This window comes from Hyposmocoma kahamanoa, unplaced genomic scaffold (genome assembly GCF_003589595.1).
Source record: "Hyposmocoma kahamanoa isolate Upper Pololo Valley unplaced genomic scaffold, ASM358959v1 224, whole genome shotgun sequence".
Lineage (NCBI taxonomy): Eukaryota > Metazoa > Arthropoda > Insecta > Lepidoptera > Cosmopterigidae > Hyposmocoma > Hyposmocoma kahamanoa.
Window position 1 is genome coordinate 283304 of NW_020653743.1, and position 15319 is coordinate 298622.

The window sequence follows — 15319 nt, forward strand, 5'->3', positions numbered from 1 at the left end:
GCGCATCTCTAGAACGCTATGATAAAAACTCGTTTGAAAACCGATTGGCACGGACGGTAAACATTGTTTGCACCGGCAGAGGCAATACGTGAACTCCTATTGGCCTGGGAGATACCAGCCTTGCAGTTTCTATTTAAATTACAAACGACCAACTTTTTTTATAAACTAATATGCAACGAAACAGCGGTTTAGCTTTACAATTAACTTATAAAGGCGTTGTTCCAGGAAAGCTATTTTATGACATTAAAAAGTTTCTAATTTGCCCTAAATCAAATAATGTTGTAATGTTTTCGTTAGTACGGTTTTTAATGACTTATAATAAAACAAAACAAATAGAACGACCTGCAATGTAACATAATGTAATACAATGCAATCCTCTCCGTGGCTAAACGGTTACCATGCCGGCTGCCACGCAGAGATTCCGGGTTCGATTTCTGAGCCGGGAGATATTTGTAACGACCTACCTTTATTTTCCTCGTGAGTTTGGGTGTAATTTGCAGTTGTCTATTTGTGCTTTGCAAAAAAAAAAATTTTAGAATTTACAATCAGTAATTAAAATTAATTATGAATATATATAATATATGAATATATAAATTCCATTAACATTCGAACATCCTGCTCGCAGGTGGAAAATTAATCCAATGTACCTAATTTCACTTAAGATCTGTATATTAATTACAATTGTATAAAAATAGAAGTAAACGATATTTAAGGTAGCCCTGATACTGCGCATATGTATTTGTGTGAATATTACTTTACACGTACTTAATTAATTCTCAGCCAGATTCGCCTTTGGCTGAGGTACGTTTCCTGGACTCAGTATAAGACCCCTAGGAAAGTTCGTTTACTAAATACTGCCTACCGTCGAATACGGGACGTCGTCTTCTAACGCTCACAATACTAACCCAGGCCACAGAAGTAGTACTCTCTTTTCAATAAAAAAAGAATTATCAAAATTGGTTCACAAAAGCCGAAGTTTATCGCGTAACATAAATACAACAAAAAACTCCTCTTTTTTTAAGTCGGTTAAAAAGAATATGTAAAAAATTATATAATTCTAAGGCGATAAACTTTGTTACACTATATTATATCTGTGGCTTAGTACAAGTGCCTAAATCCCTATTAGTCCCAAAGCACTTCTTGTTTCCAACCACAGACATAACATAGGGAAATATTTATTTTGCGAATTACACTTTTGTACATATATATATTTCAATTACTTATTTCAAATTGTATTTTACTGTGCGAATGCGAGTTATAATTAGTAGCATGGTATGTCTTCGACATTCTCCATTATTCGTCTTATATTAGTATAAGGCGAATACCTAATGGAAAATGTCGGAAAGAAAAACGAACAGAAACAAAAACGATTTCCACAGGAACATCATTAAACCGTCATGTACTTTGCAGAGCGACGTTGATTGGAACTACGGAATATTAATTTCCGAAGGCTTTAGCGCGATTCGTTTTTTTAAAAACACAAGAACTGAATGCCAACATCCGGTTTCATCCGACTGTGATCCGATGCAATTTGACCGGATTACTTTTGCAAACACGTAGGAACTGCTGATGCAACCCGTGGGTGTAATCCCGGTTTGATTAAGTTCTTTTATTTACTTTGCAAAGAGATTCATTGGCGAGTAAAGAGCCTTCAAGATAAAACTTGTTTCTATACGCATAGTTCACTATTTGTTTTACCTGAGAGGGTCCGGTTACTTATATTAAACAAGTATAGTGAAATAGAAGCTATTATATACCGGAGCTCGCGGGTACGCGACGCGGACGAAAAGTATTTCAAATATTGTACAGACATATTATTTTATTTTTAAGACTAAGCGTCGTTCATTCAAAGATTTTTAATATGTTGCTTGCCTCAACCGACAAAACGAGAAAATAAAAGATTCTGTATTTTTGTATGTAGTATTAAGTGACATTACAATTCATTAATAGACTAACATCCTTTATTAAACACCAACACGTGACTACTTGTTTTTGAGATACTAATTTGGAAGATAATATTTATAATGAAGATAATTTCATGTCGACTTATCAATATTTTCATTAATAAAAATTATTCTTGGTAATGGCGCAGATCGAAAGGGTTAACATCTTTTAAGTAATGTAGTATCTCTACAATGTTTAAAGTACTTTCCCTCCCCACCCTAAGTTCAAGTAGTGCATACGACATTGTGCACGTGAATGAAAATAGTGATTATTAATACTTAGTGAACGAACCTCAAACGGAGCCTCGCCATGGTGCTTGTTGTTGAGGATGAGGAAGGAGCAGAGTGGACCTCGTGCGCGGATGGCAGGCGTAACCTCCACCAGCGTCTCATTTTCGCGGATTAGTCCATGGTACCCTTCCTCCGGCTCCGCCAGCTCCAGGTATGGAATGTCTGCAACAAAAGAGGGTGCCAATCAGAAATGGTATTTTAATATCTTTTCCATTATTCATGAAGTCTATTCTTGTCGTGGCCAAAATTTGCTACGCGCACTGCGCTATACTCATATTACATAACATTAAAATTACAACCCGTACGCAATAAACAACTCGTTGTATATTTCTTCATAATTATATTATATTTTTAACCGACTTCGAAGAAAGGGAGCTTCTCAATTCGACTGTTTGCTTATTGTATATATGTTAAGCGATAACTTTCTTTTTTGTAGTAGATTTGTGAACCTATTTTGGTGGTTCTTTTTTGTTGGAAGAGGGTACCTCAGTAGTGGTTCCATTAAAGTTTGAAGAAAATATTCCACCTCTAAGGGTGGCAAAGATAATGCCGATGAAAAGAAAAACCTACATAACAGAATCAAGGTTATTTAATTATATCCTGATTGTTCTGCCTAAAAAGAATCTTACTGAAATGTAACTCAATTAAAACATCACAAGTGTGCTTTATGATTGAAGATGGTTTCTTTTGGAATTCAAAAGAGGAGAGTCCTTACAAAGGTCAATAGTGCTTGACAAAGGCCGAGTACTTTCTCGAAATTGATCTTCTAACGAGGTAAAAAGCTATTAAATTTAATGGATTAAAATTATTACACTTCGTAATTTTTAATAAACGTTAATTCAGACGTCTCTCATGAGATTGTTCAGCCATCAGTTGCATAGCCATTTTCCCGTGTCACAGCACACGTCGTTCTGCTTTCAAGTTTTCAGAAAATGGTCTTTCCTCTTTTATATTTTCTTGCGTTTATATACTCACGCCTTTACTTTCCACTAGGGTAGGCAGAGATTATCGATCACCACTTTTATGATCCTGGCAAACCTCTCTTGCTTCACTTACATTAATCAATCTTTTGAAACAAGTCCATAGTCTTCTTAGTGCGCACTACAGCTTTTTTTAAGAACATTTTAGATTTGATCTGAGTGCGCCCTTCGTGTTCGTCTTGTCACTTTTTTCAATTGTTTTATTGGTCCTACTCCTTGACGTAATAAAACTTATTATCTTTATTTTAACACTCTCTTTTTACAACGACGTATGAATGAAACTGAACTTCGCTCTTTCTCTCCACACATATGATATCATGAAATACTATGTAAAGTATCTCTAGCACACAAGGCGCTTCGCCTCGCCGCCGCCGCCGCCGCCCCGAACTATGCTGAACTCATGCAGAGTTTCTCCTCTGCGAAGCTACTTAGCCTCGTACATGGTACAGGGCGTGCAAATTCGAGTGTTTCAAGACTCTTGTGACTCGTTGAAAAGTTCGTTTAGTTTCGATACGCTCAAATGTCTGCGTCACCAGTAGGTACTACTACAGCACATTTTACTTGTAGTGTTGGTAGCATTAGGTGTGTAGATTTATTCAATGCCATTAAACTTCTGTGTTGTTTCTCTGTTAAATGGTAACCAATTTGTAGTAGTTTAAATGGACGCGATCAGTTACAAATGATTAATATATACCTCCTCAATCTATCTATGCTAGGTACGTGGGTTTTGTTCAGTCTTCTAAATAACAACTTTAAACTAAACATTATACGTGAAGAAATAGCCTTTATTTTGAAATCTTTATTTGATGTTCGTCGTAATGCCAATAGCGAAACTCAAGCGAATTGTACAGTAAATCTGGAGGCCATTACATAAGGGACGGGTACTTAATAGCAACGTCAAGTAGCGGAGTTAATAAAGACGCAAGGTTCAAGGTAATCGCCCGACCTGAACAGTAAAATTTAATAATTCGCTGGACGAACTAGGGGAACTATCCATAATAGTGATCCAAGCCATCACAATGGCTCTATGGACTTAGGTGAAGGTACGGGGATGGTGTACAATAACTTATAATATAAATATTCTCCTTCAAAACATATTAGACAATATATAAAATTATATTATAGCACAACTAAAAATAATCTTTCCTCAATCATGCGTACGGCAAAGAAATGGAAAACACTACCGTTTTAACCATTTAAACATTAACGTTTCCGGAAATCTATAATTTTAGGGCTATTCAAGGCTACAGACATTTATTGACTTGGAAAGTGTGACCAAGCGTACGGCCTTTTCCCACAATGAAAAAAAAAATCCCAACTCTAAAGTGTTTTCAAAATAAACCTTGTCGTCGACCGCGTCGTGCGACTTGGGTGAGGCAAAGTCCAACGTGTACGCCTGCTAAGCCCGGCCACGTTTAACGAGGCGGTCCTAAGGCGCGTCCTTGACGTCCTTGGCGACTGGGCGTGCTGACCATGGGCAATTAGTAACTTAAACTGCTGCTTTTAGAGCCGAAGGACCGAAAAGGGGTGGACAGGTAAGATGGCGACATTGTTTGGGACATTACACCTATTTGAGACATTGATAATGACAAATGTTATTGGCAGTAAATGTAAAATACAGACATGAAATATACATATTTCTAGGAACATATTACCACACCTATCACGTAATAGTACTTATACGAATTTGTAATAAATTTAATACAGGACTCAATAGAATATTAAAAACATAACATATTCTTATTAATCATTTACATTTCAAATAGCTGCATATTTTTTATGATTACAGTATTCTTGAATGCAACAAAAGCAACGGTTAAACAACCACGTGGAAAGCCTTCTCCGAAACATAACTTGGTGTATTTTTAAATTCAGGCGGTAACGAATTATATATTTTACACACATGGGAATATAGGTACGATAAGTAAGAAAAAAAGTCGCGATTGGCTAATGGTTTCACCTGCCGCCTCTCAAGCAGAGGCTGTGGGTTCTAATCCTGGACCGTACTTCTGAGTTTATGTGCGAAATTGTATTTGAAATGTATCACGAGTCCTTCGGTGAAGGAAAACATCGTGATGAAACCTGCACGTCGAAGAAGGTTCGCAACCCTCGGGAAAGGTGGGAAGTCACAAACCGCATTGGGCCAGCGTGGCGTGCTATGGCCAAAACTCTCGCCTGAGAGGAGACCCGTGCCCAGCGGTGAGACGTATAAATGAGTTGATGATGATTATAAATAAGTCTGTCCTTAGAAACTTTGTGTTGAATAAAGGTTCATGACGTTCGAACGAAGAAGAGTTTTAGATAACAGAATTATTGTCAATGTTTAATTCTTGAAAGCGACATCCGCCCGGAGTTAAAGGTGACACGTCTCAAATTGATCGAGTGCTTTTGAGAAATATAGTAGTCTACTAGTTAAGCATAATACTGTTCATTAAATTAATTAAAGTGTATGCTGTAACTTGACAATCAAACGAATTGAGGTGAACGCGTACACCATTAAGTCGATTTTATTTAAGAGATAAAAAGACAGTGTTCAAATGGAATTTTACGTGAAAGTGACTAACAGATAAGGGGAAAAATCTGTTTACGTTACAGTTAGTAACAGCCAAGCTAGCGTGGAATGTAAATATAAAGGCAAACGCATGATGTTGACATTTCGCTTCCATTTCAGGCTGTCAGAACAAGATGACGCGACGGTGCCGTTTATACGGCTAAGAAAACGACTGCGAAAACGTTTGTCGACAAAATAAGTACATGTGAAGCCAATATAGGCTAAATTTTGAATTAGATACAATACATACATTCCTTATTTAAAGAATACGTTGTTAGAACGCTCTGAAATAGAATATAATTAAAAAGAAGAAGATAATTACAGTGTTGTAAGAGAGCGTTGTGGTGTGAAAGTTGATGTAGTGACTAGGATAGAGAGGGGATGCTACGGTAGTTTGGTTATGTAGAAATAATGAGTGCTGGTAGATTGATGGTACACATTTATAGAGCGAATGTGGATGGACGCGTGGGAGATCTCGGCGTACAAATCTCGATCAGATTGGGGACGTCCTCAAAAAAGGCCAGGCTAATAATAACAAGGAAAAACGGAGTTTGTTAGGAGCGTAGCCCGATACAAGTCCATGGTCTCTGCCTATCGTGATGATATGTACGTAGATAATAACATAGAATACATTGTCAATGTCCAACTAATTTTAGCACATGAAATACACCAAACGCAGTTTTAATATCTCCAATTTTCCAACGCCAAACGCAGAGCTTACAAACTTAAGTCGATTAAGTAGATTGGCGGGTATCGCAGTGGAACCGATTACAACACAACGCGACGGCATCTTATTGAAATAGGAGCATTCTCTTCTATATAACAGATTAGTGTTTTTAGTAGAAATGGTGGATTTATTTTATTCAGTGAAACCTGCTTCGAATTAATGTGTAAAGAATTTTATTAATGAAACATTAATTTAACGTTTACATTCTGTGTGACTATGCCACGTTTTTACATACTTGAAATCATGAAAATAGTATCTGTTTCTAACGCGCAAAATAATATAAAAGAATTTCACGTAAATCGCAGGGGACGCGTGGTGAGTGTCAGTTGGCTTTAACGGGTTCTCTGCGCTAAATCCCCAAACCCAGGCATTGGAAATCATACAGGGCTCGTTTAATGAGCTCCAGGTGTTACTACCGTGCTATCATAGTGGGAATTATGTTACACTTCAAGCAGTAGCAGACTAGCAAAGGCTTTCAAGGCCTTACATTTATTTCTTGGTAACGAAATGTTCTAGGTATCATAATACTCTTAGGTACTTGGTATAATAATCTTATTAGGTTTCCTCTTTGGTATAACAACAGACGAGGAATAAAGAACAGATATCTATTTCATTTTAATAACAAAGTCAATATAAATGTTGCGATATATTTTCCAAAACCTCGAAGGATAACATAATCTTACCTACTTTTAAATAAGAACACGAATATCACAAAATCCGATGATCTTCGACCCGTTGCGCAACGTCGTGGAGTCGTAAAGGTTGCGGTTTGATTCTCGGTTGGGTTTATGTGATCGGGCGATGTTTTACGACTGATCTATCCCTGATCTGCGTGATATCTCTACTCGGTTGTTAGTATCGTGACATTTTGTGCCGGCCGAGGGTGAAATGTAATCCAATATTAGATGTTAGAGAATTTGTAAGCATTTGATTGAGTGAATCACACAAAAAGCAATGTTACAGTAATTTAACGACAGATTTCTTATTTTCAAGCAAGACCAATATTACTATTGAAAGAATGAAAATTAAAATAAATTTAAAACGTTATATATTGTTAAAACCGGTGTTCAGCGGGGTTCAGTATTTGGGCGTTCGTGTTTCGTTGTCTTCTAATCTTCATTAGAAAACGCAGATTTTATGGGATACATGGAAACGGCCGCCGTTCGCACATGTTCCCGTAATATAAATTCATCATGCAACATCGGGAAGCTACCCGCACATAACACATGCGAAGTCCGCAGGCGGGTCGCGCCCAGCTATAAATTACGCATGCCACGCCTGCTGGCTCAAATATTCAAATATTGCGCTTTTATTCAACATCATCAGCCCATATACATTACAGTACCGAGGACGAAACACATCTAAGGTGAGAGGGTTAAGCCATAGACGATCCCGCTCGCCCGATGTGGGTAGGGAGAGAAATTTGCTGTTGCACTAAGTGATCATTAGCAGACTACACCTAATGAGCCACCTCGCAATGACACTACAGCGTATGACATCGATTAGATAAGAAGTTGAAGTCAACTGCCATCATTCAAAACGATTTGGCGGTCGAACCCATGTGGAAATCGAACTAAAGACCTGCGATACAGAAGGCAAGTTGTCCTCCAACCAGGCTATCACTGCTTACTTATTGGCTAAGACATTTTTACAATTTTATTAGTTGTTATTTTCTAAAAAAAATATGTTCATGATGGACGTAGTTTCAGTTTCTCAAGTATTACAAAGTTTGAAAACCACTTTCATTTTCAAGTACTTAATCTATCGTCAGCTTCATTAAATGAATAATTGCTGTGTAGTATTATTGAAACCAATCAAAGAGGTTATATAAAATGTAGCACTCAAGTCGTCGTTGGTGTCGCAATATACAGCACTCAGTCTGTGCTGGTCATCGCGTGACCGCCGCCAAGGCCGCACTAATTTGGGTTAAAAGTGTTGTTGTTTTGCTACGAATGTAGCCTAACCGTACTTTAATTTTACGCCTAAGGCTTTTTAACAAAACGCTAAAAATATGTACATCACGATATTTCCAAAGGCGATACAGAAAAGGGCGAGGCGATGATAAAAATGTGCTCAGATCTACATACATCTTTTGTGTCATCTGTGCTTTCATACACGCTCATTAGCAACACAGACAACAAATTTGTGAGAGTGTTTTGTTTATGATAACCACGTGACGGGACGAACAAGTCGTGCAGTTGCAGGGCCACTCTGAGTGTGAAATCGTAATGGTCTGAGGGGCACTTCCACCGCACCCGTCCCCCTGGCACCCATGTACCTGTAATTTCACCAGTACCCTTTGAAAGCCGACCGCAGAAATGGTCACATTACTGCTTGGAGGCAGAATAGGCAACGAATAATAAACAATACTTGCGTTGCAATGTTCTTCAATATATTGGCACATGCGGCGTGATTTGTTTATTCTTTACATAATGTTGTTATATTTAAGTTTCTCATTTAAGTGAATGTATAATTGTAATTATTAGTACAAAGATCGAACACTCAGAAAAATTGCAGGGGCTGGTAGCTGTAAAGGTATCTAACTTGGTGAGGAAATACGAAGATTTCTTATAGATGGCACTATGGCTAAAAAGTCGTTGAAAACCAAATACAAAGACACAACAACAAGCACACAGAAAAATTCGTGAGGTCCGCTGGTTCGTTCCGTGGCTTGGTTGGTATAGCTTCTGACACGGTATGCCAGAAGACGCCGGTTTGAATCCGGCCGGATCGAAGAAATTTTTTCGGAGTGTTCTCTCTTTGTATTAATAATTATAACAAACTAGTGGAGTAATTTCAAATAAAAAAATAAATAAGAGAAATAAAATTATTAAATCTACGACTCTAGCGTCAATCCGAAAGACGTCGTTGGACGTTAAATGATTGGTTCCTTGATTGATAAACTGTATTTCACTCCTATGTAGTGGATATTCCGAAGATTTGTTTCCACGTTCGCGCACGTTATGGCGAACGGCAATGGAGCGGGAATTCCTTGCCTGCAGACTTATTCCCTGAACGCTATAACCTAGGCTTTTTCGAGGTGAGAGTGAATAGGCATTAATACGTGTTCAACTTTGAACATCATGTATTTGACAATAAAACGCAAGATCGTAACATACATTTAAATTGTCACAAAAAATGGCCTCAACATCAGGCAACAAGTGCAACATAGTAACATAATGAACTACTTGTAAACACTTGTAAACTACAATTGTGAAAACTCAGTTATCTTACTACCTTCTTCTTATCTTGTGAGCCTGCTTGACCGGCAGTGAGAATACCGTTCCAGTACACATTATACGACGTGTATTTCGATACCTCCTTTCAATCTTCCGTTTGTTACCTTAGGTCTCTTGGTGACAGACTTCCCGTTCATATCTTGGAGAAATATATATATATATATATTTCTCCGTCTATATATTTATGGTTAGGTTAAACTACACACCGTTAATTTGTAGGGCTACACTATTCGATAAAGTCATTGGAACGACTCATGAGGACTCACCGTTAGGTTTAATAGGGTAGTTTATATTTTTATCTTAACTTTACCGTAATTTCATGCACAGCAGGTGGTTGGTATTTGCTGCATACAACACCACACACTACATCGACAGACAAGCACTACCACCACATTAGTACCTAACCGCACGCTGTGCAATAAGTGATGATCCATCGTCGACCTCATTGTCACTTTCCATCAGGTGAGATGGGACGGGGTCAAATGTGCACTTGTTTTTTTTTTTACTTAAAAATATAAACAAAAAAATGATTTCTGAATTTAATAAAAACATGATGAATGATATGTCTCTTTTAAATCAGATTAACAACACCGACAAACGTAACAAGTAATTCGATTTAATCGGTTAATTATTACAATTCAGCAAGCTTTACGGTTTAGCTACCGAATCTTGCGTCGCCACGTCACAAAATCATTATTTTCATTAGCGACAGGGTCGAGCGTAAATCAGACGTCAATGTGTTATGACGACCGTTTATTGTCTAACTCACTAACCTAAAGATACACCTATACAAACTAGAAAGGAGCGAGGCGCGTCATGCACTACACCGGTATGCGTATAGTTTTTATGCCATTTCATATAAATTAACTGGAATTCGATGTATTTCTGTTACAATTTATTGACAATTAAAACGAAAAGGGCCTGGAAAAGTTACGAGATTAAACTAAATGACATTTATAAATGTGAACACATTTCACGCGTACACATCAAAAGTTTTTAGCAATCTGCAGGTAAAAAGATAAGAAACGCAAAGAAAAATCAAAATAAAGACTACACCTCCAAAGTTGTTTAAACCAATTTAAAAGTTGCGATAAAAGAAATTTATCTGCGCGTAGATTGGCTCAATAAATGCAAAACAGGACCTTCTCGAGAACGCGCCGTCATTGCCGCCACCATTGCCGCATACATTACGGGAAAGGGACTTGTCGATTCCACTGCAAGAGGATGACAAAATCCGGCTCGAAGGACCATTCTGCAAGTTTCTATTACTTACTACATACTTTTTGTGTTGCAATCATGTTTAATTTACCGATTATTGTCATGTGACAATACTATTGACGCTATTCTTTCTTTATAAGCATATTAAACACTTTTACTATAACCTTGGACATTTCAATACGAAATCTCATTATTGAAATTAAATACCGATTGAGCATCCAAAGACCTAACACCGATTTAAATATGTAGTTCTTACACGATCTAATCAAACAAAAAATGTTAACAGAATAGTCTCCATGTTTTTAATTCAGAGCGCGCCCGACTACGGTCCTGGTATACCCACTCTAAGTTAGTTTGTTTCTTCTCTTTCATTTACGCTTCAAAGGCAGAGGCTATGTTATGGTGGCACTTCACATGGCCATTTATATTTGCGTATTTGATATTGATATGACGAGAGTATTTGCCTTGTTTGCCTATTCGACAAATACAGCAAAACCGCGCGTTAGTCGATTTCTCGACACACATCAAAGGAGTCAATTAGGCAAATACGGAAATAAAGCGTCCAACTTAGGACATATTCATTATTTAAACTCCTTACTTGGTTCCATGTATCATGTCATATTTGTCAGTGTCTGCATGTTTGTCTGTACGTCAAATATTTTTCCAAGTATACAAATACCGAATAGCATTGTGAAATACCACCATTAGGAACTACTTTCTAATTGGTCGCATGTCTGACTTTTATATTAACCGATACAGATATGCTTTTAGGTATGACTTAAGATACTGAATCGCATAAGGACGCATTTATTCACACGAATTTCATTGCGCGCACCCCGCGCGGCTGACGCGCGATCGCCGAGCGGAGTCAGCGTTGCCGCCGCCTGTCATAGCAAAATACGAATACGCTCTATTTATTTAGCTTCTACGTTTTAACTTAAATGAGCATATCGGGCACGCGGGCGAGGCTGGTTTGAATTTGGTCTATGCGGCGGCCGCGCGGTTGTATTATTCAGAGGAATTTAAATGTCGTTGCCTAGTAAATAGAATTCAGATTCGCCAATAATGTACATGAAGGCGTGGTATCTGGGCGGCCGGTCGCAACATATAGCTAAGTTGCAGTGGCGAGGCGTGAAAATTGTCATTAGTAAAGCCGGAGCAAAACCAAAAGCACTTAACAAAAACTTCTTTTCCCGTTAAGAAGGCGTCTTGGCAACACTTAATCACAACACTTATTAGCATATAAGTTACTACATATTTATAGTTCATATAGTTATTGTCCTGCACTGTTAAATTCATTGCCAAATGCAGTGAATTACTGTAAAAATTTAAAAACAAACTTTCGATACGCGACGGTGAAGCAAATTTTGCAGTTTTCATTTTTAATTGCACCTACTAATTATAGTAACACGAATGCACACGTCTGTGTACTAACATCTACGTTCTTCACGTAAGTCTGAGTACATTTTTCGCCGCAACAAATGTATCGAATACAATACGTCGTATTATCAAGGACTTTACGCACGCGTTTATTAATGAATTATTTGGAATTTGGAATGTGCGATTTTTAAGTGGTGGGATATGCGCGCTGTCTTTTGAATATACGTGGAAAATTTTAAGCAAGCCGGTGGGAATCCAGTTACATGGCCTCGCCACGGCTAAGTTGTCGAAAACGTTCATTTATGAAGCATAAGCATAAAATCTTTTCAGACGTAAAAACCGCTAGATTGATTTACTCTAACTATTTGAAAATAGCGGTGAATAGTTTAATGGAACACGGCATTTTACTTCCGGGTAATGACGTCGATTTTTTGTCCTGCGAAAACGTGCCTTTAGGGCTATTTACGAACTGGGCTCCAGAGTGTCTCTGAGAGATAAGTTTAAAGAAATTAATATTCTTATACTAGCGTATAATTTGTGTAAAAAAGGAATTGAAAATGTTTCCATGAAAAACATTGATAGAAGAACGAAAAGATTTACATTAATATGAGGAATAAACTGGATGGTCTTGACAGTTGTCTTCGTAAAGATACAAAATTGATTTAGGGCCCCCTAATGTATTTGTTTGTATGTTGTATGTCTCTGTTGTTGTTATTCTATAAGAAAATTCCGGTTAATATTCAAATAAAACGAATTTTGAAACAATAATGAAACAAAGTCTTTATACTAAAACTTATTTATTATATATCTTCTGCGCACTTGGATGATAAAAAATCCGTGTCAATGACCCGTTTAGCTATTTCGGTATGTTTGCAGCCATCTATTCGTATTACATTTGAAATAAATATTGTATATGAAAAATGTTAATAATTGTTTATTTACAAAGAGAAATCCATAGAGTTTCTTACTCATACTTCTCAGGGAAATTTGCCTAATGAATAAATATTAGAGTTAAATCAATATGACGTCACATACTTGTAAACTAAACATAATTTACTCACTTATGAAATAAAGACATTTGTATTTTAGTGTTCTTCAAAGGAAATCATAAGAAAATTAAGACGTCTTAATTGATAGTATCTGAAAATAATCAACTACCCGTCTTATACCTTTCAAAAAACGTTTAGAATGTTGATCTACTAAAATAAAACAAAATAAACAATAACGTATATTATAACATTATCACAACTTCCTAGCGTATTATTCGTGCAGCAGTCAACGACAAAGTCTAGAATAATAAAATTTTTGTACGTATTCATATTTAATAAGTAAGTCAATTTGAAAGAATTGTTATTTACGCTATCACTCATAAAAAGTTGATTAATGACTGTCTTCATGGCGTCAAATGTCCGGTGACTCCGGCGCGTACGCGTGTCGCGTGTTCTTGAGGTGAAGAAGAAAGTGACGCTCTCTGCGTTATTTCTGAGACCCACGTCGACCCAATTTTATTTAGTACTTCGTCACGTTCAGTTTTAATAAAAATTTAATCCATAATACAAAGCACTTTGCGAAGTCTGTGATAAGGACATCTTTTTGACTTACATAAAATCTACTTAACACCTACGATAATTTCCGGGCAATACGCAATACGAGTGGCGACTGCGTACAGGGACACGCTGCGTGGGCAGACTACCCACAAGGTGGAGTGATGAGGTGAAGGTTGCGGAAATCCGCTGGATGCAAGCGGCGTAGGACAGGTGCGTTGTGGCATTATTTGAGGGAGGCCCATGTTCAGCAGTAGACGTCTTTCGGCTGACATTAAAATATCGAATAAACGCATTTTGCAGACAACGATAACTAAAAAATGGGCTTTTAAAGACGATAGTAGCAACAAAGAGAGGGAAAGGAAATGTGCAGAAAGATCGCAAGCCATTAATCTGGACCAGAAACCACATGTCCGTACGATGGCGAGCATAATGTGACAATTACGGACGAATGGCGGCCCTGGGGACCGACGACGGACGAATCCACTAAATGCTGATATTTAGATGGCCCATAATAAAGAGGGTTTGAAAATGGAAATCTCGCCTAATGGATAAAAGCAAATATTCGTTTAAAATTTAGTTCAAACATAAATAGTTTTATTCAACGTCGTCTATGTGGACAATTTCATGTAAAGTATTTTCGTGATTACAATATATTTTAAGCATATTCGAGTTAGAGACTTCAAGAGAAGACGCCAGGCAAATTTCTAGTCAGACATTTTATCTCAAGTATTTATTACCTTTTGCAGAATCATTATTAAGTAATTATGCTATGAGACCTCTTTTGTAGCACAGTTATGCGTTATAAAATGGTCGTTTAAGTCGCGCTGTCAACTAACTATCCGAATGAACAATGCAGTTAAGCGATATATATATACATAACTACAGGTGCTGAAAAAAGGGATCGTGTATCGCTGACCGCCTAATCCTTCATAGGGTTCTTAAGCGTATAACAATGATCTACTGGGATATAATAAACTGTTTAGAAAAAGAGCTATTAATTCAGTCTCTACACCAAAGAATAAATATTTCTAACCACTCGCTGCCGTAATAAAAATCCCACGACTGTCCCTATAAACACGATAAAACTGGGTACTAAATAATTTAAGCCCGCGTATGTTTTATCCATGAGCGCGGGCGCCAGGCGAGGGTAGTTGGGAGAAGTTATGACGCATTTAGCTCTGGAGCTTCTAGAGTTTGTTTGTGCTTTGACGTAAACTAGTTTTGTGCAAACATTGATGCGTTTCTTCCTTGTGATGGTGTGTTCGTCATTCAAGTATGGTCTTGTAATCGGAGACCATTAATTTTCTGTTGTCACGTTATAAAAATGACATACAATGTAAGCTACTACGATAAGAGTTCAAAGATCGTGGGAGTCCAGCGTGTACTTTCAGCGTTTTAAGATGAAATACATTTGATGTTGAAGTCAAGCGAGTTATTTTTTTT

At 37.4% G+C, this 15319-nt stretch overlaps 1 protein-coding gene across 1 annotated transcript in view; it reads right to left on the reverse strand.

The window, feature by feature from the left end:
- Positions 1-15319, reverse strand: part of LOC113228239 (calsyntenin-1) — a 265570-nt gene that overhangs the window by 37409 nt on the left and 212842 nt on the right. The window contains exon 2 of the mRNA XM_026461506.1: positions 2236-2396. Within this exon, the coding sequence (XP_026317291.1) occupies positions 2236-2396 (161 nt within the window). The remainder of the gene's footprint in view (positions 1-2235; positions 2397-15319) is intronic.